The following is a 26,833-nucleotide window of genomic DNA, read 5'->3' on the forward strand; positions in this document are numbered from 1 at the left end:
TACCGATATTTTACATAAAAAGATGTTTACATAAGACAAAAAAATAGCTGAATTTATTAAAATGACCCAGTTCAAAAGTTTGTGAACCATTGATTCTTAATACTGTGTGTGGTTACCTGGATGATCTACGACTGTTTTTTTGTTTTGTGATGGTTGTTCATGAGTCTCTTGTTTATTCTGAGCAGTTAAACTGAGCTCTGTTCTTCAGAAATAATCTCCAGGTCCCACAAATTCTTCAGTTTTCCACCATCTTTTGCATATTTGAACCCTTTACAACAGTGACTGAATGATTTTGAGATCCATCTTTTCACATTCACTGATGCTTCAGAAGGAAACACGATGCGTTAAGAGTCGGGGAGTGAAAACTTTTGAACAGGATGAAGAGGTCAAAATTTTTCTTATTTCACTTGAATATCATTTTTTTTCATTTAGTACTGCCCTTCGGAAGCAACAGAAGATACTTGCATGTTTCCTGGAAGACAAATTAAATACAATTTACCTTGATCTTCAAATTCCAAATGTTTTCACCCCCCATCTATTAATGCATCATGTTTTTTTCTGGAGCATCAGTGAATGTTTGAACCTTTTTTAATAGTTGTGTTTGAGTCCCTCAGTTGTCCTCAGTGTGAAAAGACGGATCTCAAAATCATTCAGTCACTGCTGGAAAGGGTTCAAATATGCAAAAAATGCTGGAAAACTGAAGAATCTGCAGGACCTGGAGATTATTTCTGAAGAACAGAGCTCAGTTTAACTGCTCAGGACAAACAAGGGACTCATGAACAACCATCACAAAACAAAAAAACAGTCGTAGATCATCCAGGTAACCACACACAGTATTAAGAATCAATGGTTCACAAACTTATGAATGGGGTTATTTTAATAAATTCAGCTATTTTTTTGTCTTGTGGATTATATGTAAACATCTTTTATGTAAAATATCTTACTCAGGACAGTACTAAATAAAAAATAACATGCATTTTGTATTATCTCCCTTATTTTGTTAAAATTATTAACATTTTCACAGATTCTGCAAGTGGTTCACATACTTTTTCTTGCATTTTCCTGGAGTATGCTAATATTTTATTAAGGAATCTGTACCTTTACTCAAGTACACAATTTGTGTACTTCATTGGGGTAAAATGTGGCTTGAAGATAACATATGTAACATAATAATATATAATACAATAATCACAAAATACACCCACATATGGCCCTTGTGTCTCCTCTGTGGTTGTGATAGGAAAATCACATTGGAGAAAGCAGTAGTTTTGTGGCATTGGTTTTATTGCAGACTTGCAGACCTTACAAAATAAGAGAGCTTGAGCTGTGGATCAAAAGGCCACTTTATTCTACTGAGAATAAGATACTATTATCTGCTTCATTCTGACCTTCACAAATCAGCCTGACTCAGTCCCAGGGTAATTACATAACACTCCGGTGCTAAATAGATCGAATAGCATAAAAATACATTTGCTATTAGAAATATGCATTACTGATGTACTGTATAAGGATGTCTCTAAGCATGGACAGTCCTGGATCAGTTATATAGCATAATTTTCAAGCTAAAATCAAGCAAAAGGATTGTCTTTTTTACCATAAGCCTTCAGCACTCTCAGGGAAAAAGGTACAAAAGCTGTCGCTAGGGCGGTATCCCTTCAAAATGTGCACCTTTGTACTTAAAGAGTGCATATTAGTACCTCAAAGTTGATGTATGATACCTAAATGGTACATATTATAAACTTTTTAAAAGGATACCATCCCAGTGACAGCTTTTGTACCATTTTTTCGGAGAGTGAAGCATTGCCTCCCTTAATCTATACATACAGTATTGCGGATAGGTGCAGGAGGCAGAAATGATTCACATTTCTATCGTCTAACACTGCCGAATATTTCTGAGGGAAAACCGCTGCTTGCCACCTGGCAGCTTAGAGTTTGTGAAGAGGGTGTGTGAGGTTTTGAGATCTGAGATTCAGACATCTGTTGATACATTCATTTACTCATCCTGCTGAAACCATGTGGTTGTGGTTGTGGATATGTCGAGGTTGTCCGTTTATTTCGTTTCGGTGTGTTGTTGATGATGTCCAAGCTTCTGCGACTGGAGGAAATGACATCAGCCACAAACTTTGTGCAGTCAGAGCACACATCTCTCAGGTTGCAGCCTGCGGCGTACAGGTGGGGAAACTCTTGCTCAACAGAGTGTCTGGAGAGAGAACACAACGACCTGCAGAGAAACACACACGCAGCCAAGAAATAATGTGTAATGACACGTATTCTGTGTAGAGACAGATGTCCAGTCATGTAGCAAATCAAATGAATATGAATTCTGTTTAATACAAGTTAAGCTCCATCACATTTCACATTGATTTATATAGTGCTTTATACAATAGATTGTTTTAAAACAGCCTACCATACCATAAAAGTATGGTAACACTTTATTTTATTATAAGGTGTCCTTGTTATAATGTAATTATACTAGTGCCGTCAAACAATTAATCGCATCCAAAATAAAAGTTTGTGTTTACATAATATATGTGTGTGTGCTGTGTATATTATATATATATATATATGCACACAAACATGTGTATATTTAAGAATTATTTATATGTATACATGTATATTTTATATGAGCAATATCACACAAGTAGCCGTGTGATATGGCTGTATATGAGCACGGCTGTGATTCGGGCGTAGGTAATCACAGCGTGCTGATATACAGCCATATAGCACGGCTACCAGTGTAATATTGCATTTATACAATAGTTCGACGGCACGAGTGTGTAAATAAATTAGAAATAACAACGGATTGTCTTTAAAAACCCTCTTTTGTGAGGAACTGTTGTTTAAAGTAAAGACAACTTCCAGTCCATTTCAATATAAAAGTCTTTGCGACTAACTGACTCACCCATAAAGACAGTCTTTGCCGCCATCTCGTGGCCTATTAATGTAACTTTCATTGAAGTTTGAAATCACTAACGGACTCTTTCTCAATACCAAAATATACGGCATGTTATTTATATAAAAAATTATTTATTGAACAATAATATTTAAATTAACATCAATAGATATTATAACAGTATAGGAAGTAAAATAGGAAATAAAAAAAAGCAGCACTCTTGTTAGTACGGGATTTAATTTCAAATTTTGTAAATATAAAGTTATGAAAATTAATATAGCCACTAAGCCAAATCTATTAGCTCTGGAACAAGTAATAGATTAATAAGACCAACGATTGCCTGTTTGATATACCCCAAAACGAATTATACCACATGTTTAAACACTACATCAGAGCCAGTGGCAAATTCCCGAAGGACTGGCCGAGATGAAGCTGTTCTCAGCGGGTACACGAGCGCTGAACGGTCGCTGACGGCCTGGAGCTCGCATCTCAGAAAGCGCCTAAACAAATTTTCAAATAGGCGCTATGTTTACATATAAATCGCATATCTGAGGTCTAAACAACTACATTCTTGCCTTAAAAACTCTTAAAACTACATTCCGTTACAAAATAACAGTAGTATCTATAAAAATATGGTGGGCTTGCTCATCCGCCATGACACTCGCTGTGAGAATGCTGACAGCGGAGTGATTCAAACGGTGAAACGGTTCCCGTGGTGATACTGGTAGAATATCGCATGGCTGGAAAGACCTCTCAGCCAATCAGATTCGAGAACCAGAAAGAACTGTATTATAAATATAAATATATTTTTGTTAAATATTACATGCTTGTGTGTATTTATATTATACAGTATTTTCTTGTAAAACATCTCCCAGTAATCTTTGTTTTATTTACAAATTTGAAAAATAATTTTTTTTTTTACAGAGCACTATGAGAGGAGACAGGGTTGAGTCAGAATGAGTGGCTATTAACGTAAGTAAAGAATCTTCCTTATGCAAAGTTGAGTCAAGTTTACTTATAAAACACTTGGTTATCACCAGAAACTACAGGCCAATAAATATTGATTGTTAAACCGATTTTAACCCAGGTCGAATGTGTACTGGACAAGCCCTGACTACAGTACTATATACTGGAAGCATAGGCCTACTATTTGGTGATTTAAACTACGTGGCTAAAAATAAACAAGTAAACAGTTTTTCAGGATGTCAGCATGGACTGTTCCCAGTGTGGAATGTGACTGTAATCCTTTAGCATAGACATAGTATATATTTACTCACTTATAGACATCACTCTTGTGACTCTTCGCACTGCTGTGAAATCCCACAGTGTACACTGGAATGTGTGCCATCTTTTTGTAGGGAAACTTCATCTGTTAAAAGGACAAAATAAAGAAAAATCAACATTGCTTCTACTGTTGAAATCGCAATGTGTAATTAGAATTAATTGAGAAAAACAGAGTATAGCAAACAATTTTAAACACAAAGCCCTAAAGCAGTGGTCTTCAAATGGGTGGCAGAGCAGGCGGGTAATAATAGAAAACAATACAATTAACCATATAATCATGTATAATTAGCAAAATAAATAAACGTATCAACTTTTGGAAGATATAATTTGTTGCTGACTTTGAGGCTGTGCATCTAATCAAACAATCTATGGTATTTTGGAGTACATTCATCTTAGCAGGAATTTTAGACAGATGCCAGCATTGGACAGGTTGTGTGACGTGTCCCATCCTTAAAAACCATGATCAAAAATACACAGGCTGAAACTAAATATGAGCCATACACATTAAATACTTGCGGTTATAATGCTAAAATCTAGCTTCAATGGGTGCAGAAAACAATGTCAAATAAATATGTCAACTAAAAAAAACTATATAAATATGCCACAAATGATTTCAGGCCAGTAAAGATTGTACCGTTTCTGGAATTTATAGGCCACTTAAAGGATTAGTCCACTTTCAAATAAAATTTTCCTGATAATTTACTCACCCCCATGTCATCCAAGATGTTCATGTCCTTCTTTCTTCAATCGAAAAGAAATTAAGGTTTTTGATGAAAACATTCCAGGATTATTCTCCTTATGGTGGACCTCAATGGACTCCACTGTTGAAGGTCAAAATTACAGTTTCAGTGCAGCTTCAAAGGGCTTTAAACGATACCAGACAAAGAATAAGGGTCTTATCTAGCGAAACGATCTGCCATTTTCTAAAAAAAATACAACTGTATATGCTTTATAAACACAAATGATCGCATTGTAAGTGCTTCCGCCATTCCGCCTTCCGTATTCTTCAAAAAGCTGTATGTCCTACGCCTGGTGTAGGACATACAGCGTAAGCTTTTTGAAGAATACGGAAGGCGGAATGGCGGAAGCACTTTTGATGTGATCATTTGTGTTTATAAAGCATATACATTTTTATTTTTTTTTAGAAAATGGACGATCGTTTCGCTAGATAAGACCCTTAATCCTCGTCTGGTATCGTTTAAAGCCCTTTGAAGCTGCACTGAAACTGTAATTTTGACCTTCAACAGTGGAGTTCATTGAAGTCCACTATAAGGAGAATAATCCTGGAATGTTTTCATCAAAAACCTTAATTTCTTTTCGACTGAAGAAAGAAGGACATGGACATCTTGGATGACATGGGGGTGAGTAAATTATCAGGAAAATTTTATTTGAAAGTGGACTAATCCTTTACATGTTCAGATAATCCAGGTTTTCTCACTCTAATCCACTGAAAAATGCAATGCCATGCTATTAATTTAGCATACTATTGTAGATCATCAAATGTAAATGCTGAAATTTTTTTTCTCAACAACTTTTATATACTGTGTCCAATGTTAAATCTGTTTGCTGAAGAAAAAACAGTCGAGAAACGCTGGATTAAGGGAACCAAGGATAATTCGGCGAGAACTACTTATGATATGTGGAAAAGTAACATCTTTATAACATGAATGACACTAAACATCGAAACATATTGTCAGTATTCTATAGCAGGGGTGTCAAACTCAGTTCCCGGAGGACCACTGGGAAAATTCCAATCAGAAGTGAGCATCCCTATGCCCTACTCACTCCGAAGAGCAGAGAGAGCCCTTGAAGAGGGGACTTTGGAGGGAGCAGGGCAGTTGTGTGTCATAATGAAGCCGTTTGGAACGCACTTGACAAAGGGAGCGATGAAAGGCAACGTCACTTCCTCATTAGCTTCACATGGAATATTCCCACGACAAAGCTAGGCAGCAACAACAGGAATATCTTATTATTGCTGTTAATAAGATACAAATAAATGTACATTTATGAAGTTTTTTAAATATGCTTTATGTGTGTGTATGATCTCAAGCCCCCCTTGTGATGATCTAAACCCCCACCACCGGGACGAGATTTAAACCGGAAGGTACAACCGGAACGTGATCTAAACTGAACACAATTTCAAGAGTAGATTTTCTGATTACCTGAACCAAGGTCTATAGGATTAAACTTTCAGCAGGACAGTAGCCCTACAGGAGCGGAGTTTGCCACATGTGCTACTATAGTGCTACATGAGATTTAAATGAAATAAATATTTAGTACCTTTGCACTACAAGAGTTACAGACAGACCTAAAAAAGAAAGAATCACAAGTGAATGTTCAAAACATTGAATCAGAACATGTTAATATTCCTTGTTCCAGTTATTATCTATGATTTATGATATATAATATTTATTTGAATTAAACCTAGACCTTTTACACAGGAGGCACGTGGATGGCCATGAAAACAGTGGAAACTTTACTCGACAACAGCAGCATATCTAAGAAACAAAGATGAAGAAAACAAAGACCAACACTGTTTTCAGCGGGTGTTGGACTGATGTTAATCACATTATCCATCAATCATACAGACATTCACACCTTGCCCTTCTTCAGATTATTATAAAGCTCTTTGTTCTGCATGTATTTCTCCATCTCAGCCCTGACAAGTATCCGCCGCACGTTGATGACCTCATCCACGGTTAAGGCCAGACTGTCGACTGGATGACAGAATTCCTCCTGTGTGGGAGGGAGATAAAGAAGAAGACTCAGGTCCTTCAGTCCATAGAAACTAACAGGAAACCCTTTTACAATAATGTCGGCCACATACAATGGATCGCTATGGGGGAAATTTTGTTAAATACTTCCCCTTCATTTTAAGAAACAAAAGGAAATAATTGTCTGTGGTAATCGACAGCATGTCACAGATGCTGCCCACTATATTCCTTTAAGAACTGGGGCAAAATACAACACCACTGACCATCCACTGATGTCTAGAGAGCCCATGAGATGCTGCAGCACTTCCTGCTCCATCATTGCTTTTGTCATCTGAGCCAAAGGAGTGACAGGTGGACGGGGGCATCCGGTCAAACCCAGGGTATGAGGCTGGACAAAAAAAAACAAAAAAAAAAACAGTGGAGAATAGAAAAAAAACAGACAGTCAGGCATCTTAACTTGATAAAGCATAGTGTTCTCAAGCATAGTGTCAGTTCTGGCAGGTCACATCAGTCAAGCTCGCATCTGCTGACTCTCAGCTGATCCACGTCTACCTATAGGAATACGATGCCTATGTATTGACGTCACTTTCCCGGCAGAACACGCCCCCTCAGCCGGACTGAGTGGCAAAAGAGCTGCTGCATGATTGGATTTAATAGGGGAAACTGCGAAAACGTGAGTAAAACAAACGATTATCACTTTAAACTAAAGGTTGGACTCGATAGTGTTCCTGTTACAACTTACCATGCATATTCTCTATTATCAGCAGCTGTCGCGTTGTTCAGGAGCTAATTACCCTCCTCCATCCCCAGCTCCTCCTCTCACCTTGTCAGGACTCGGCCTTTTGATATTACTCTTCGAAACAGACTCATTTTTCTTGAATTATGTTGAACATTAATGATATCTGCAGTACATTTATGTTGGTCCTGCACTGTTTACCCTAAGCGGGGTTATCGCTGCTCTCCCTGCTCTTATCCATGTTAGACTGCATGGATGCGCAGTGAGTTCTTAAGAACCATACCGCCAATCCAAACTGTATGCTAGTTGTCAATCATCTTTGACAATAGTGGTACTGACAGAACTATCATGTACTGTATCTGCTAAACATGCTCAAACATGCTAGCTAACACATCTATTGGAGGCTACATGGCATTCAACTTAATGCTTTTAAAATTTCACAATTGCGCCGATGGGAGTGGCAAGTTTTGCGCGTGATCTACTACTGACAAGCAAATTAAAGAACACAGACGCAGTCAAATCATTTACATAATGACTAACGCAATCTACCAAGAGCAGCGCAAATTAGCATTGGGTCGCAAATAAGCAGAGCTGATGCTCATCAGGTGCGGGTCGACACAGGAGCAACTTGTTACATGTACACGTCTTCCTCTGGCATTCCAAAGAAATGAATACGAGTGGAAAATATTTTCTCCCTTCTACCACGCGCTCTCTGTTCTCTGCGGTGTCTCCTCCTAGCAGCAACAATTGCAGCCATGTCGCAAATGCTTTTTTTGGGCGTTAAATAATGGCGCAAACACCAGTAAATTGACGAGCGCAAACATTAGCAAATCACGTTGCGTGATTCATTTAAATACTCTCCTCCCATAAATTTTGTGTCTGAAAGGGAAACTCCTACAAACGCATACGCAATAAGGTCAGCCACAAAAACATCTCAGTCCATGCCTTTTCAGCGCTAATTTTGCACTGCGTGTCTTTAGTAAATCCTGACAGTAGTTTTTTAACGCTAAAAGAGGGTTTGTGCTGGTGCAAGCTGTTCAAAATTACTTTCTGGCAGGCTTTCTCAAGTCAACATCAAAGTTTGTCTTAACAAACTTTTTTAAACCTGATGTCTGTAAATATTTTAATGTTAAAAATACTTAAATGTTAAAATTCTTTTATCTAGGTTTAAAGGCAGCATGAAATCACAAAAGTGATTGTCGTTTCTTCCCTGTTGTGAGACTTAGGGCCCTATTTTAACGATCTAAGCACATGGTCTGAAGCGCATTATGCAGGTGCACTTAGGGCGAATCCACTTGTGCTTAAAGTTATTCAGTCAAGAGCATTGAGTGATTTTCTTTTTCTTTTGTTGTTTGATTAACATTAATGACAGACAGCAGCAGGTTTATTAGACTGCTGTCACTTTAAGGCCGAATGCACGGATCTAATACACTGATACACATCCGATATTCTCCCAACTGTTTACGTTCACTTATGAAATAAAAGACTGTGTTTACGTGAATACTCGCCAAAATGGACATTTTGACATAATTTTGTGTGTATTTGTCCGTTCAAGCGCAGAAAGACGCAAAAAAGAGCTTAGTTCAGTACTCGTGTGCTGACATCTGAGAGGCAGCCTTCTGTGTGTGCACAGAAAACCGGACTGAATTGAGCTGTCTTTTACGTCGGTATGCTAAAGGTAAAAAGTGCTGTTGCGTAATGGCCCACTTCGAGCACTGAGTTCATTTCAATTAACTGGTTTAAAAACAGAATTGCTTTCCTTTTATTACACAAAAGTGTTCACAAAAGTCCCAGCATGTCATTTACTTGTTCTTGTCATTAAGTTGAATAAAATAAATAAATGTTTTTAAGCATTATTAGATGTATTTAGTGTAAAAGTATATGTTCAAGTTTAATATTGACACCCTTTGTTTTTTTGAAAAATATAATAATATATTTGTTCAAATTTTTGTTGAGCAACTTTTACATCTTACAGATGTTTGTCCAGGTCTGACCTTGATAGATGTGTGGTGGTCCGACCCCCGTCAGTGTGTGTGATCGAGGTCTCTCTCCTCTCAGGGGGCCGACACCTGTGAGCTGAGGTGATTCTGAGCGGGATGACATCATTTCCCCTCTGAGCTCATCCAGGTCGTGTTCAGAGAAGGAGCGATCTCTCTTCAGAGGTGTAGGAGAGCTCTCCACCCGCCTGATATCCATACCATCTGGAGATTCTTCATCCTTCATAAAAAACATAGAGGCGTAATTATTTAAATTAAAAATGCAATTCAAACAAATCAAGTCAGGGAGATCTACCAGTTTTCCAACAAAGCAGCTTGTGAAATTCTCAATTTTCTCCATGACCATTGTTGCCACATACACTCAAAAATGCTAGGTTGAGCCTGTAGGGTCATTTGGGTAGGGTTTTTTTTAATGGTTGAGTAGTTTTTGTGTTACCCAGCCGCTGGGTTAGAGTAAGGTACCCAGATTTCTGAAATGGAAACCAGGGACTTTTCCTATTAGAGTGGTCAAAATATCAACAAAATCTAATTTGTTATTAACTATTAATTAAAAAAACGGGACAATACATTTTTGATTGTTTTTGTTTTTTAATTGTTGTGGGTTCCTTATATTATTACATTAAAAATTATTATAATTTAGTTTCATTAGAATTTTTTGTTCTAATACAATTAGACTATTAATAGTAACCATTGTACAAGCCATTCAAAACAATATGCCTATTATAACAGAAGTATGACTTTTAACAAATATTTTAACATTCATTATTGAATTTAATATTTCCATTTCCACAAGCTGTTTTTACTATATACAGTACTTACAACTTTTTTTCAACTTTTAACTATTTTAACTATTATTTGAATTTTAGACTCATTTTAAGCTCTAAGTTACAAGTGTATTATTTATTTAATATTATTTTTTATTTATTCATCTGAGCCTTAACCACGTGATATAGTTTAGATGTGTGTGTGGGAAATTGCTGCGTTGTGACTGCGGAACTTTTGAGGACGTTTAAACACGCAAAACAATCCCGCAGCCAGTTGAGGCCCTGTTATAAAACAAATACAAACAGTATTACTTTGATTTAACACAAAGTCCCTTTAAGTCATTTCACTCGACAGCCATCTTTGAAACGCCTCTAGAGCATGCAAGTGCAACTCCTATCTCTTTGAATGTGGAAACATCAAATTCTCCAAAGCTGTTTGCCAAGCTTTCGATTACATTTCATATTTGAAATCACCAATGAAATCTGACAACAACTGTCTCATAATTTTTTTTTCCAAATGCTCGAATCATGTCAAAAAAACTATTTTTTTAGGCTGGATCAAGCTAATGCGCATGTGCAGACCTAAATACGCATCTCTTGTGCCTCATTTCGGAGGCGTGCGTCTGACTGTTTCTATAGAAACCGATGCTTCTAACGGCTGCTGCAGTGACGCGATGACTTTACCAGTCGGCGATTGGCTCTTATTTTGAAGGCGGGACTTATTCCGCCATATTGCGCGTTACACTTTCTCCCATTCAAAACAATACGAGTGACACGTCTTGTGTTATTCGATAGTCTTTGTTTAACATGAATAGTTAGTATGTTACTACCTTGAAACCGATAACGATGTTTATTTTGATATTTGACGATAATGGCGCTCTGCTCTAGTCCAGTTTACGTCCAGTTTTCTTCATGAAGTAGCGGCGCGCGCGCGATCAAGTGTAGCAGTGTAGCTGCACAGCCCCCTCTGTTGGTGAATATAATCACTGCACCACTGCTCCGATAACCAACCACAAGGACATTTCGGGAACGGGAACAGCTCCAGTTGGAGACAGAACACCAAAGACCGTCTGGTCACCCTAGGCTAGAGATTGGTCAATCTCACTGACAGTTGAAATAATACACCCCTACCACACCCACACGCCGTCCGACACAACAACCCAGCGGTGGCTTTACTACAACAACAACCCAACTGATGAGTTATACAGAGCGCGGGCTTTTGGCATCCTCGTCAGGAGACTGCAGTTCTCAACTCAAAGCCAAGACTTGGTGCATTTTTTTCTGTAAAATAAAGGTTTGTGTACATTTTATTTCACCTATTAAGTCTTTACAGTGCTGTAAATCATTTTATTTAATGCAAGAGCAATATAGAGGGATGAGATGTGTCAGTCAGCATCGGTCGTCTCGCATAATGGAAACGTCTTTTTCCTTGAATAAACTGATTTTTATTCGTCATAATGCTAAATATTATTGAACTGAATATTAAAATATGTTCTCAGAACTCTGTACTGTTTGTTTATGCGAAGGTTATATAAGAAGCATGTCACGATATCTTTCGGCAATGAGAAACGCAGAGCAGCGGTCTGAGGTTCGCAGCTCCCCGCCAAACAGTGGCCCATCACCGGCTCAGATTTCGGCAACACACCGCTGCGCTTACTACAGGAAAATATGTGGGAATACAAGACTAATAGAAAGTTTGTTTTTTTTTTTTTTTTTTTTGAAAGAAAATGACCGATCGTTTTGCTAGATAAGACACTTATTCCTCGTCTGGGATCATGTAGAGCCCTTTGAAGCTGCACTGAAACTGCAATTTGGACCTTCAACCTGTTGAACCCCAGTGAAGTCCACTATATGGAGAAAAATCTTGGAATGTTTTCCTCAAAAACCTTAATTTCTTTTTGACTGAAGAGAGAAAGACACAAACATCTTGAATGACATGGGGGTCAGTAAATTATCAGGAAATTTTAATTCTGAAGTGAACTAATCCTTAATAAATGTTCACCTTTTGATTATTACTGTTGCCTGTGTTGTTACTCCAGTAATTCTGTGTGTGATTTTAATTTTCAACGTATTTTGGGTTAATTTTAAGCCAGCAATATAGTAATTTTTAATCAATAGTTGAGTTCAATAAAAACATCCCAGCATGCTGGGTTAAACATTCAAAAACAACCAAATAACCCAAATTGGGTTGTTTTTAACCCAGCATGTTTTAGAGTGTAGGAAAGAGCAAGATCATAGAAGAAGTGCTGACTGTACTGAAACCTCTCACCTCAAATATATTCATCTCCTCCATTTCTTCCAGTGTTGGAGCCTTTAGAAGAACACGTATGCGGGACGGTGGACGGTACCCTGCTCCTGTGACTGACAGGTCAATGCAGGAAGTTGATTTGATGTCACATTGGCAGGTGTGTGCCAGACATGGTAACGAGCCAAATGCTGAAGAGCAACAAAATATTGCTATAAGTAATCTAACACATGACTGAACAGAACTACAGGTCAAGGAGGACTGATAGTGTTAGGATGCTGTTTTTAAAAAATTGTATTGTTACTGGAGTAATATGTGATTAACATACATCTCTTTGAACTTTGTGGCTCCACAGGTTTCAGTTTGTGATCCTGTCTGATCTCAGCCAAGACTCGATCATGGAGCGACTGGTGTCGCTGAGGGGGAGGCGGCAGTCTTCGTTCAGACACCTGCAGACGTAAGTACAGTCTTAAAACAAAACGGTACATACATTTTGGTTGTACACCACTCTTTCTTTCTCTTCTTCAGAGGATCTAGGATCATCATTTATTTTACAGTACATGTACTTACATTGTACTTACCCAAGAAAGTACTGGTAATATAAGGTAACTACATGGGTTAAGGTTAGGTTTAGGGTTAGTGCCTAGTTATTACCCAGTTATTGTAATTGCTAAAATACAGTGCTTGGCGTAAATGAGTACACCCCCTTTGACAAGTAACATTTTAAACAATATCTCAATGAACACAAAAACAATTAATATAAGTTTAAGTTTAATATAACATCTGTTTAACTTATAACATGAATGTAAGGTTAATAATATAACTTAGATTACACATTTTTCAGTTTTACTCAAATTAGAGTGATGCAAAAATGAGTACACCCCACAACAAAAACTACTACATCTAGTTCTTTGTATGGCCTCCAAGTCTTCTAGGCATGGAATGAACAAGTTGGCGACATTTTGCAACATCTATCTTTTTCCATTCTTCAAGAAATGTCCCCTTTTAGAGACTGGATGCTGGATGGAGAGTGATGCTCAACTTGTCTCTTCAGAATTCCCCATAGGTGTTCGATTGGGTTCAGATCAGGAGCCTAATGAATCACTTTCACCCTGTTCTTCTTCAGAAATTTAACAGTGCCCTTAGATGTGTGTTTAGGATCATTGTCATGTTGGAAAAGTGCACGACGACCAAGGGCACGGAGTGATGGTAGCATCTTCTCTTTCAGTATAGAGCAGTACATCTGTGAATTCATGATGCCATCAATGAAATGCAGCTCCCCAACACTAGCAGCACTCATGCAGCCCCACATAAGGACACTGACACCACCATGTTTCACTGTAGGCACCATGCATTTTTCTTTGTATTTCTCACCTTTGCGATGCCATACAGTTTTGTAGCCATCGGTTCCAAAAACATTTATCTTGGTCTCATCACTCCAGAGTATAGAGTCCCAGTAGTCTTCATCTTTGTCAGCATGGGTCCTCGCAAACTCTAGGCGGGCTTTTTTGTGCCTGGGCTTTAGGAGAGCCTTCTTTCGTGGACGGCACGCATGCATGCCATTCCTCTGCAGCGTACGCCGTATTGTGTCACGGGAAACAGTCACCCCAGTTTGGCTTTCTACTTCTTTAGATAACTGCAGTGAACTTGCATGCCGATTTTCTTCAACCCTTCTCATCAGAAGACGCTCCTGTCGAGGTGTTAACTTCCGTGGATGACCTGGACGTCTCCGTGAGATGGTTGCAGTTCCATCTTTTTTAAATTTTTGTACCACTTTTGCTACAGTATTCTGACTAAGTAAAGCTTTGCTGATCTTCTTGTAGCCTTCACCTTTCTGGTGTAAAGAAATTATTTTCTTTCTCAGGTCTTGTGATATTTCTCTTTGGTGCCATTGCTGACAGCATGAAATGGGAAGGGGTTTTAACACCCTTTTATAGTCAGCTGTCTGCTGGACACCTGTGTTATGAATAATTAGACTCACCTGTGGTTGAATTCTTGTTAAATTAGACATTTGTAGTCTAAAATTTAGCTTTGCTCCAGAGACTTTCAGTGGGGTGTACTCATTTTTGCATCACCCTAATTTGAGTAAAACTAAAAATTTTGTTCTCTAAGTTATATTATTAACCTTACTTTCATGTTATAAGTTAAACAGGTGTTATCTAAAACTTAGTCTTGTCAACATTTTGGAAATTGTATTTGTGTTTATTGAGATATTGTTTAAAATGTTACTTTTCAAAGGGGGTGTACTCATTTACGCTGAGCACTGTAAGTACACAGTATGTACATGTGGAACAGGACTATAAAATAAAGTGCTATCGGATCATTTACTAAAGAAAAGCAGCAGCTACAGTGTTACAGTTTAGTAGTACACTGTAGAAATTTTCCTTTATCTTAAAATTTAAAGAGAGAGAGAGCTCTAAATGCAATACTGGCAATGATAATTAATATAAATCACCATTTCAAGGACAGGCAGACTGATATGTTTGAGAAAAATGACATTTTCACAATCAAACAACAGTTTTGAAGTTTTACACTGTGTCCAAACCTGGCACAATGTGATACATTTCTAGTTTGTCTTGTTACTAAAAGCAAAAAAGCTTTCAATTTTGTTTTTATATTAAAGTGTCTCTACTATGTACTTACATTAAAAAACAGCATTTGATTCAAATTACTTGCACATACATGTTGTTACATTGTACTTGCATGTAAAGTACCTTTATTTAATCACTTTTTTAATATATTAAATTATTAAAGACACCTATAAAATGGTATATAAAATGGGACCAAATTAACATTTAAAAATTCAGTTAAAAACAGCTCTACCCATAATCGTGAAGAGAGATCAACCAATCAGATCAATCGCTGCTACCCTGAAAACGGAATTCACGGTACAAGAATGTCCCACTATTATGTGAATATTTTGCAAAATCACTTGCCATATTGACATTTTGTCAACCGTTTCATCATTTTGTACTTACGTTTTTGATTCTATTACATTCATTTGCAATGCTTAAGCAGCTCATTGCCTCAAGATACACTGCCTTTTCAGATACATTTTTTTGCTTCAAATCAGTATTTGTAATGCTATGATCATCTCAAATCTGGTCTAGTTTAGTACATGGAATAGAATTCTTTATGGAGAAACTTAATGTGAAAAATACTTCTGAAACAAGGGCAGCTGGGTGGTCACTGTTCGAATAGACAGTTATGTGGAGTGGAACGATGGATGTTACCCAGCGCAAGACTGCAAAAATAGAAACCAAATGGCAAACAAAGTATCCTGCTGCTTGTCATGATTGTGACTAGTAAGAGATTGTATTTGTATTGTGCATTGTATTGTGTCTGGTTAGGACATGGTGTTACTGCACATTAGTTATAAGATATTATGAGCGACTAACTGGTTTAAGTGGGGGTCTTGATCTGATAAAGTCCAAAATCATCTCATGTGCGTTTCGTTTAACACACGTGGGGATATTTCCATCTACCTGCAGAAGAAAAAAGGCATGGATTCATTATATTATAGTTATTATCAAACATAAAAACAATAGTTAATCACTGTCATGCTGCATCAGCTAAAAAGTCTTTCCAAAGCCATAATCTCACACATATAGTCTACTTACCGAGTTAGGATAAGATTAATTCGGGGATAAACCACTTAAAATGTGCTTACTGCAGCAACCTCAGTGCCTTTTCAGTGCCCCCAGCATAGTTAGAATGGACTCACCACAACTTTGCGAAGTTTGTATTTGCGTGAACGAATATCTTGCATGAGCATTTCAAAGGGCGTGAGGCTGAACTCTGTGGGCAGAGGGTTAAACGGCTGTTCTTCCACCTTCTTGAGCTTCACGCCCTGCCTCAACTCCTTCATCAGCTGCACCCACAGCCGAGTCTAAATGAACAAAAGACAAACACACACAGTTTCCATCATTACATTAACCATAGCTCATACACTGCTGGACATCACAAAGACAAATATGAGTAAATTAAACTACCATTTCAACTACTGTTCTAATAAGCATGTCTTTTACCCAGTCAGTGTGTTGAAGAGCATCAAGCTCAGCGGTGGAGTTTTCTTTCTGTGGTTCCTCCGTTCTGATCTTCTTTAGCATCTACAGGAAAATATCAGATACTTATCAAGAGAAGAGTGTATGAAGCTTTGAATATTTAATTCTCACACAAACTATATAATGTGGTGTTTTATGTGACGTAAAAGAGTGGTTTATCCTCAAACCAGTAAAGAAAAAACCCTGCCTTCAGCTGATTTTAAAGTCAATCACAGGGCTGATTGCCTACACAACGCTGCAACAAATACTAACCCTTAAACCCTAATCTTAATCTTAGTATAGTGTTGATAGAACATCCTGATAGATATCTGTCTCAATTGGATCCATTCATGATATTTTTGACCTCTGAACTGAATCCATGAAGACTTTACTTGAAAGTTCACCACGTGATTGAGTTGACCAATGAAATAGGCTGTGTTTGCAGGTTTTGCCCTTGACTAGTTTGGGAGAAAAAAACATGAGTCATAAACATGTTGCCTGGGCACAATTTACACCGTTTATATATTCCCAGCCAGTGGATCTACTGGTATTGCTACACTGGACATCGAGTGACACCCAACATTACCAAATTGTTGATTGCAGTGGTTTTCAAACTTTTCAGGAAACGTCTCTTTAAAGGAACACTCCACTTTTTTTGAAAATAGGCTCATTTTCCAACTCCCCTAGAGTTAAACAGTTGAGTTTACCATTTTCGAATCCATTCGAATTAGCATAGTTCATTGAATTTGATTAGACCGTTAGCATCTCGTTAAAAAATGACCGAAGAGTTTCGATATTTTTCCTATTTAAAACTTGACTCTTCTGTAGTTACATTGTGTACTAAGACAGACGGAAAATGAAAAGTTGCAATTTTCTAGGCCGATATGGCTAGGAACTATACTCTCATTCTGGCGTAATAATCAAGGAACTTTGCTGCCGTACCATGGATGCAGCAGGCGCAATGATATTACGCAGCGCCTGTGACCCCCTGCTTGCACAGGGAGCGTGCCTTGCAACCATGGAGACATTTGTGAGAGACGCTGCGCAATATCATTGCGCCTGCTGCACCCATGGTACGGCAGCAAAGTTCCTTAATTATTACGCCGGAATGAGAGTATAGTTCCTAGCCATATCGGCCTAGAAAATCGCAACTTTCTGTTGGTCTTAGTACACAATGTAACTACAGAAGAGTCAAGTTTTAAATAGGAAAAATATCAAAACTCTTTGGTCATTTTTGAGCGAGATGCTAACGGTCTAATCAGATTCAATGAACTATGCTAAGCTATGCTAAAAGTGGTACCACCAGACCCGGAGATCGGCTGAATGGATTCGAAAACGGTAAAACTCAACTGTTTAACTCTAGGGGAATTGGAAAATGAGCCTATTTTCAAAAAAAGTGGAGTGTTCCTTTAAGCGCAAGTACATTTAAGGACATTTAGCAATATACAGTTTGCCACCCTCCCAGCATTTAAAGGGTCATGAAACGCCAGAACACATTGTTTGAGCTGTGAACAGATATGTATAGGCTGCACATCATTGAAAACACTAAAGGTACTCATTAATTTTATTTATAAGATGAAATTAGTTATTTTTGCATTTTTTAGAGTGATGTCTGTCTTCCGGTTTGAAAAGCAAAGTCAGAGCAACGTCACGGATTCTGACGTCATCGTGTAATACCGGCAAGATCTGGAGTGCTGATTGGCTCCAGTATGGGCTGGTCGAACATGCTGACGTCAACCGTTTCTGAGGCTTCTCTGCATTTATTCATGACAAAAAGCTCATTCAGTCCAATCATTGCGCTGTAGTAGGCAAAAGATTATAATTGCGGTATTATGCATGAGGAAGTATCACTTCTCTTGCCTCTGTCTCATTTCTTGTTGTCATTCAGAGACATGGGTCGTAGGTGCTTGTTTCCTCAGTGCTACAACACAAAAATGCGTTTTCCTGTGCCGCAACCAGAGCAGAAGTTTGGGTGCATGTGGTTTGTTTTGCTGTAATCTACCAGCACAAATGGAAAATATGTTCGCATGAGATCGCATTACAGTGGAGAATTCAAATGTCACAAAAGTGCTGTTCATTCACCTCTGCGTTCGGTCACGGGAGCCGTGTGAATGTTTCCCTCAGCACAGCTAGCACATGAGTGTTGTTTGTATTTTACCTGTGATGCGGTTAGAACTGGAGTTTGAAGACGAACACATGAAAAATACAATTGTTATGATATACACGCAGAGCGTGCATATGATCGGTTTCAGCGCAGAGCTCCACGATGAGTTTAACAACACTCGCCACGTAGATCATAGATCATATACAGAATGACCCTTTAAGAGTGATGTTGGGTTGAGGTTATGAGCATGGTTCTATGAGTAAAGAAAAATAAAATAAGGGCTTATACCTGTGTCCTCCCAATTTTTGGGGTACTAAGAGGACTTTGCTCCTTTATAAATATATGTAAGGTTGAGCTTGACAGATAAGAAGCTGTTTTCTCTCCAGTTGGAGATTTCTGATTAATTCTCTGAACTAGGCTTGCTACGGTAGTCGGCGTTACTGGTGTCGCAACACCGGTTTCATCACTTGCCCACCACGGCACCGAGGTTAATTTTTTTCCACTTTAACGCGTTAAAAATATTTGCATTTAATGCAATTAACATAGTATCCGTTTTCTGCGTTATATGATCAAGCTCTTATTCATGCTAATGCTTTCAAACCATTCAAGCGCGACAAGGCAAAAGAGAATGCGCTGTCTTGTGAATACCCTGCCTATGTCACACACACAACGTGCGCGCCAGTATCGAGTTCTCTTCTGCTCTTAACGAACCATAACACAAAAATTATGCCAAAATGTCCGTTTTGTTGAGTGTTTTTCAGTAAGAGTAACCCACCATTCAAGCAATTGCTGTTAATTTGAAAGTGAAAGTCGCCTTTCTGTAACAAAACATCGAAAGCCGAACGGCTGATCATAGCTGTACAGGGCGGGTTTTTATTTTTCATGTCAAAAACATTCCTCGTCACGGAGAGCACAGTTCATGGTTGCATAGCAATGACAGACGCCACGGGAGCGCGCAAGCGCTTTGAAAACAAGGAGAAAGTGACGTGGCCGCGCTTTCCATGCGTTTTTAGCAGTGTTGTAGTCGAGACCAGCTCATTCGAGTCCGAGTCAAAACCGAGACCAGAGAGGGTCGAGTCTGAGTCGAGACCGAGACCAGAGAGGGTCGAGTCTGAGTCGAGACCGAGACCAGAGAGGGTCGAACCGAGACCAAAGAGGTTGGAGTCCAAGACAAGTTCAAGTTCACATAAGGTTGGGTCTGAGACAAGACCTAAAGAAATCTAAAGACCTAAATCAAATACCAAATATACCATGGCATGTACACTGTATTTTATTTACTTAGAGGGATATTGGTTTAAAAAATATTATCAGTTAAGGGTAAAAAGGCCACATAGTAGGTGGTGTAAAGGTAATTTGTTAGAAAAGATTTCTATTTTGAATAAATTCTGTTATTTTTAACATTTTTAAATCAAAGGTTTTAAATCAATCGACTGAAAAAAAGGATCACAGCATGTTATAAAAACACTTTCCAACTTTGAAAATTAATTAGCATATTAGAATCGAGACTGAGTCCAAGACCGAGTCTGAGTCTCGAGTACTACAACACTGGTTTTTAGATAAAAAGAGGTTGTCACATGTCGATTAACCGGTGGGAAAATTTTCTCACCGTCACATCCCTACTCTGAACCAAGCTTAGTTTCACATCCAGCTATTGCAGTGTACTGCTTAAAAAGTACTACAGTTCTCCCTGATGCAGGGAAGTGCTAGAAGTCATATTATCATTTGCGAGACAATGTGTGAGGGCATTGAGCTGTTTTCACCATTCACATCTCATTCCCTCACACTCTCGCTCTGCTGTCACCCCCCTGACAGGGGAGTGTCCCACTTTTTCATCCGTGTAGTGACGGAGTATGTGTGTCCTCTGCATTTACACACTCTACGTTTTTAGGCAAGACGTGGTTGCGACACTTCTCTTATCTGTTGCCCTCTCCATATTTGTGATGGAGATAGTATAAGTGTGTTTTTCAGATGGCAGAACGGTTTGATAACTATAGAAGCATTCTGCTCCATTATCAGTCGTTAGGCTGTTACAGAAGAAGTTGAAGGGGTAATTATATACCACTACCCCTAGCTATGGATGGATATTGATGTGCACCTCTTATATCACATAATTATATAGCGGTGGATGAGAGAGACTGGGCATTACCACCACTCTCATCTCATTCTTTTCATGGGCCGCTTTTATAGTAAGGGGATGTTAAGTTTTATGCATATAGTATGTGCTGTTTTTGGAGAGAAAAGTTGATATAGCTATTGCGTCCTCTTTTCATCTGTTGCCCTTTCCAGTATGGAGCTAATATTGATGTGCTTCCTTTGTATCGTTTGCGGAGATGCAGATGAAGAGACTGGGCAATGCAGCCACTCGCGTCCCACTCTTTTTCTGTTACCCTCTCCAATACAAGATATGAGAATTCTATAGGAGCGAATACAGAACAAAAGAATGGTCAGTTTCGCCACTTGTGTCTCATTCCCTTATCTGTCGCCTCTTTGGTACTGGGAATACGGATGTTGGAGCTTTCGAAGTTCATCCACTTCGAAAGGGAACGTCTAGGTTATTTATGTAACCTGGTTTCCTGAAAAGGAAAACAAGATGCTGCATCGCATTGCTATACTTTAGGCATGGCTGTATGGCCCTGTCCCAAATGGCACCCTAAACCCTCACGGTCTTCCTCTGAGTCTGCATTTTTACAACATAATGCCGCTTTGACTGCCGGGTAGTAGTCCTCTGCGTAGCTCACAGACTTGCGGGCTCAGCAGAAGTGCGCATCGAGGGTGCATAGCAGCCGTAAAGGGGGCGCTCACGAGCACCCTTCTTTAAGCTTAAGTGACGAATGGGACACCCTACGGTCTTGTGGACTTAACGGACCATTGTAAGTCCACAAGACCGAAAGTGCACATGAAGTGTGCCATTTGGGACAGGACCTATGTCTTCCTTCAGACAATCTGAAGCTGATGATGTTTTCTCTAGGCACCCTTTTATAACCTGTTGGTGTGCCTGTGACGTCACCTGACTGCGTTAGCCAATCAAGATTGGAGTGAATTGACACGTGCTTCAGACACCGGCTCACCCAAAGCATTCCCATAGCGTCAGCTCCATCTCATTCACCTTCTCAGGGAACCGGGTTACATACACAACCTAGATGTTTTATTGTGACTATTCTTTTATTATTCCAATGCATATTGTTCCAGCATATGTCTTTGTAATCTTTCATTAAAATATAATGAATTATTTCATTTTATTTTGTTTATAATGTAAAAAAACCTAGCATTACTAAACCCACGTTTTTACCACAGGTTGAAGTCTTAGCTGTTCCCTCAGTTCATTGTTCAGTGTTGTTAATGTTCGTTGTGTGTATTCACTCTGTTGATTAAAGTCTCTTTGTATCGTCATTCTGAGTCATGCATCGTTCTTCAGATCTAAACTACACAACACCCGTGACAGAACACCAAACCCTCATAATGAGTAAGAGAATAAGAAAGAAAGAAAAGAGTCTGTCTGCTTCTCCTCGAGCAGGGGGAATGCTCACTCGAGAATCACACAAGGGACTTCTTAGATCTGGCATGCCTCACTCATTACTCCGACTGTTCGCTCTGTGTATTCTTCAACACCAGCCTCAATAAGCATTCGAAGGCATGTCTGTCTTATGGAAGGTCCTTGAGGGAGCATTGCTGGATATCTCGAGTGGGTGAATGACTCGTCATTCACCGCCTGCTTCCGACAGCCCTGCCCACACTCTTGTCACTGAGGGCCGTTCAATGAGATGGGTCCCCACTCAAGTATTATTTGATGAGCTGGATGATGTAATGATTCATGGTCTACAGTCACCAATGGTCCCGTCCAGTCCCAAGCCGTCTTCATTGCCGCTGGTTCAGCCCAGTTCCAAGTCGTCTTCCTTGCCATTGAATAAGACCAGCTCTGAGTCACCCTTGTTGAAATTGTCTGCCCAGCTCCAAGTCTTCATTGTTGTGGATGGTCCCACGTAGCCTCCCTCTTCCTTTGCCAAGGCCATCCAGTTCATCAGCGTCATCTCCAAGGTCTCCCTTTAGCCCCTCAGCTCCTACCACGTGCCTCTGCCCTGCTGCTTAGATCCACCTTGGGCTTCTCAGTCATCAGTTCCATATTGTTCTGAGGATCTCTCTGAGAGGCTCCACCGTGGTCTGTCATCCTTCAGGCTCTACCGATCCATTGTCACCCTGGCTTCACTTTGGACTTCCAGATCTTTAGCTTTGCCTTGAACCTTCACAATTCTGGCTCCACCAGGCTCCTCCTTCCCTCTGGTTCCGCCATTGTTGCCACCGGTTATGCCCAGTCCCAAGTTTTCTTCGTCTCTACTGGTTTAGCCCACTCCCAGATTGTCTTCGTCACCGCTGGTTCAGCCCAGTCCAAAGTCTTTGTCTTTCCTGGTTCAGCCCAGTCCTAAATTATCTTTGTCTCTGCTGGTTCAGCCCAGTCCCAAGTTGAATCAGACCAGCTCTGAGTCACCCTCGTCTCCATTGGCTTTGCCCAGCTCTAAGTCACCTTCGTTGCCTTTGTCACCATTGGTACTGTCAGCTCCAAGTCTCCTTTGTCGTGGATTGTCCCACCCAGTTTCCCTCTCCCTCCTCCTCTGCCAAAGCCATCCGGTTCCTCAGACTCACCTCTTCTGTTTTCCTTCAGCCTCTCGGGTCCTCCCTTGTTGCCTCTCCCTTGCTGCTCAGATCCGCTTTAGGCTTCCCAGTCATTTACTCCACCTCGGTCTTCCGACCCATCGACTCGATCTTGGCACCATGCTCCCTTGGCTCCACTGTGGTCTGTCATCCCTCAGGCTGTGCCGGGCTAACACCGTGTCTACACCAGATTCAACCGTTGTCGCGTTGCATCACACCACAACAGCTAAAAGTTCACGCGCCACTCATGTCCAGTGTAGACACGGTGTAACTCTTCAAGTGTCGCCCTGGCTTCACTTCAGACTTCCAGTGTAACGTAGTTTATATGTACAGGAAGGAGGCGGGAACCGGCGAACGTTCAACATAACTTTAATATAAAATAAACAAAGAACAAAAGCAAAGTAATGCCACACAAACATAATAACATAAAATAAAGTCCAGGCCTGGTCCTCTCTCGTCCTTCACTGTCGTCGCTCCTCCTTTTATGCTTCCGGAGCTCCTCTGTGAGAGACTTGAGGCCGGTGCGACTCGCAGCTGAAGCTCTTTATCACTCGCTTCACCGGCCTCGCGCCGTTCCCTCACGGCTCTCGCCCGCCCTGCTCGTCACATCCAGATCTTCAGCTTCGCCTTGACCCTCCACCTCTCTGACTCCGCCAGGCTCCTCTTTCCCTCCAGTTTCCTCTGGCCCTGGTCTGTCAAGTCCACGTCTCCACCTCGGTCACGCACCTCAAGTCCACGCAGCTCCACCTTGGCCCCCAAGTCAAGTCATCTTTATTTATATAGCACTTTACACAGTAGAGATTGTTTCAAAGCAGCTTTACAGTGATAACATTAAAATTATGCATTTCAGCTGTTGTTCAGCTGAACTCATGGTCTACAGTCTCTGCTGGTCCCGTCCAGTCCCAAGTCGTTTTCGTTGCCACTGGTTCAGCCCAGTCCCAAGTCATCTTTGTTGCCACCGGTTCAGTCCAGTCCCAAGTCGTCTTCATCTCTGCTGGTTCAGCCCAGTTCCAAGTCATCCAACTAAGCAAGCCAGAGGTCAAGTCAAGTCACCTTTATTTATATAGCGCTTTTAACAATGCAGATTGTGTCAAAGCAGCTTTACAGTGATAAATGGTATATAATTTTGGCTGCACAGCAGCTCTTAAAGAAAATGGTGTCATTATCCATCTTAAGTAAATTCAGTATTGATTCATTCCGATGTAAGAATCAATATTTAATAATTTAGTTAATTTATCTATATCAGCATTGGAGTAAACAGTGATGTCATCATCCAGCTCAGTTCAGTTCGCATACAATGGTGTCAATGCATGCAGATCAAAACACTGTTGAATAGCAAATGTCAAGAGGTGACAGTGGCAAGGAACCCAAACTCATCAGGTGACAGAATGGAGAAAAAAACCTTGGCAGAAGCCAGGCTCAGTCGGGGGGCCAGTCCTCTTCTGGCCAGTTCTCCCTCCAGGCCTTCCGTGCCACCCTGGGTAATATCATGGTCATGTCATGTTTAGTTTCATTATCATGTTTTGTTTAGTCTAATAGTTTCATTGGCATTCTCTGTATAGTTTATAGGTCATGGTTTTCTTTGTCACCATCTTTGCCTGACTTCTTATTTATTTTTTTCTAAAGATTCTAATTAGTTCTCACCTCTTCCTTGTTTTATTAATGACCATTCTCTGTGTATACAAACCCTTAGTTCTCACAGTTCATTGTTTGGTGTGGTTAACGATTGTTGTGTATTTCCTGTGTTTATTAAAGACTCTTTGTATCAATCATCATGCGTCATGCATTATTCTTCAAATCTAGACTACACAGCACCTGTGACACTTACACCATACATAGTTTGGTCATGTCATGCCTGCATTCCGTCTATCTAATTTCACTAGAACTTTGATAACAAAAACAAACACTTTCTCTTCCCTTTTAAAATATAGGCTGTTTATTTTGCTATTTTGACTATGCATATGTTTAGTTATATGTTTAATTGCATTTTATTAATTGCATTTATAATTTTTTCTCTACTGTACGAGATCAGAAATGAATGACATGTAATAAATTTTTGTTTTGCGACCCACCATTTCAGAACCCACTGATATAGGCCACAAATAAGTTTTTTGTTTTCTTTTTTTATTTCAGTGTTTCATATTTTATTAAAGATGCATTCATTAACAAGAAATATGATCACAGACACAACCCATGTGAGCACTATGGTTCCATCAGTATGGCTTCTCACCTCTTTGGCATCTCTTATCCTGCTGAGGAAGGTCTGAAGCTCAAGGGTCTCCAGGAAAAGCGCCCGACACACAGCCTGGTAGTGCTCTGGAGCCAAAGCTGGATTTGCCAGTCTGCGGGCACAAAGCGTCATCACCTGATGAACAGTATGAATGCCATGCACTATGCCTTCCTCCTCTTCTTCATCCTCCTCTTGGCCACTGTAGCCCTCGTCTTTAGCTGCATTACTGCCACAATGTTTAGATTCGCTGCAGTCCTGACCACCGACCATAAACTCAATGAGCTGTTCAAGCTGAGGGCTCAATTCCCGTTCCTCACTGTCATCCAGACCCCAGTCCAAAGCACGGTAGATCGCAACACCCATGGACTGAACCAGCTGCACACATGTAGGGTGAAGAAATGGGGTTTGTTAGGGGATGGAGACTGCAAATTTGACATAATTATGTAATGTGCCATATCTCACCTTTCCAGAAGCAGCAGAAGCACAGTTAGCATTACTGTCATCTAGAAGAAGAAGAAAAAAAAAAAGATTAGCGGAAGAAAACTGCCAATTAACTGCCATTTCTAGACATTCACGACTAGTGTCACTAAGTAAATGAAAATACAAGAAATGCTAATGATTTAAAAGGTTTATGCTTGCTATGCCGCATTTTACTTACACATGGAATTGCTTTCTCTCAACTATGTAAGCTAAAATTTGTGCAAGCTATACATATTATCTTGTCTTCTCTCTTTGCTTACCTTTTAGATTAGCAAACTGTGCCAAAATTGATAGTACTTAAGACAGTTTCACTAAATATGGGTTAAAATAACAATTTTTAAATGTATCATAGCAAAAAGCAGGAAATTATTTACAATTTGAATCTCCCAGCATGCCAATGTTACACAACATGGTCACTGCCAACCATTTCTCTGCCTACAACTGAAAAAAATGGTATAGAAACAATTTTCACTCAGAAATTTCACAAATACTTACAAAGAATCATCAAGTTTGAAGTAGAAAGACTGAAAGAGTATTTTCTTGTAAAACATACTCCAATAATCTTTTAATACTTCATAAAAATTTTTTTTTTTTTTTTTTTTACAAATCTCCTAAGAATCTGATATGTAATGTTTTTTCATGAATCACAAACACGTTTAGCTGTAGAAAATGTTGACATTCCAAAAATATAAACCT

General features: G+C 39.6%; 1 protein-coding gene across 1 annotated transcript in view; it reads right to left on the bottom strand.

The window, feature by feature from the left end:
- Positions 1-1,263: 1,263 nt before the first annotated feature.
- Positions 1,264-26,833, bottom strand: part of spire2 (spire-type actin nucleation factor 2) — a 36,525-nt gene continuing 10,955 nt past the window's right edge. The window contains exons 2-15 of the mRNA XM_051883991.1: positions 26,120-26,160; positions 25,658-26,032; positions 16,662-16,742; positions 16,358-16,522; positions 16,032-16,118; positions 12,962-13,082; positions 12,658-12,824; positions 9,622-9,844; positions 7,155-7,279; positions 6,776-6,913; positions 6,608-6,675; positions 6,458-6,485; positions 4,171-4,262; positions 1,264-2,221 (exon numbers count right to left, since the gene is read on the bottom strand). Coding sequence (XP_051739951.1) covers positions 1,990-2,221; positions 4,171-4,262; positions 6,458-6,485; positions 6,608-6,675; positions 6,776-6,913; positions 7,155-7,279; positions 9,622-9,844; positions 12,658-12,824; positions 12,962-13,082; positions 16,032-16,118; positions 16,358-16,522; positions 16,662-16,742; positions 25,658-26,032; positions 26,120-26,160 — 1,943 coding nt within the window. The 3' untranslated portion in view covers positions 1,264-1,989. The remainder of the gene's footprint in view (positions 2,222-4,170; positions 4,263-6,457; positions 6,486-6,607; positions 6,676-6,775; positions 6,914-7,154; positions 7,280-9,621; positions 9,845-12,657; positions 12,825-12,961; positions 13,083-16,031; positions 16,119-16,357; positions 16,523-16,661; positions 16,743-25,657; positions 26,033-26,119; positions 26,161-26,833) is intronic.

This window comes from Ctenopharyngodon idella, chromosome 24 (assembly GCF_019924925.1).
Source record: "Ctenopharyngodon idella isolate HZGC_01 chromosome 24, HZGC01, whole genome shotgun sequence".
Taxonomy (NCBI): Eukaryota; Metazoa; Chordata; class Actinopteri; order Cypriniformes; family Xenocyprididae; genus Ctenopharyngodon; species Ctenopharyngodon idella.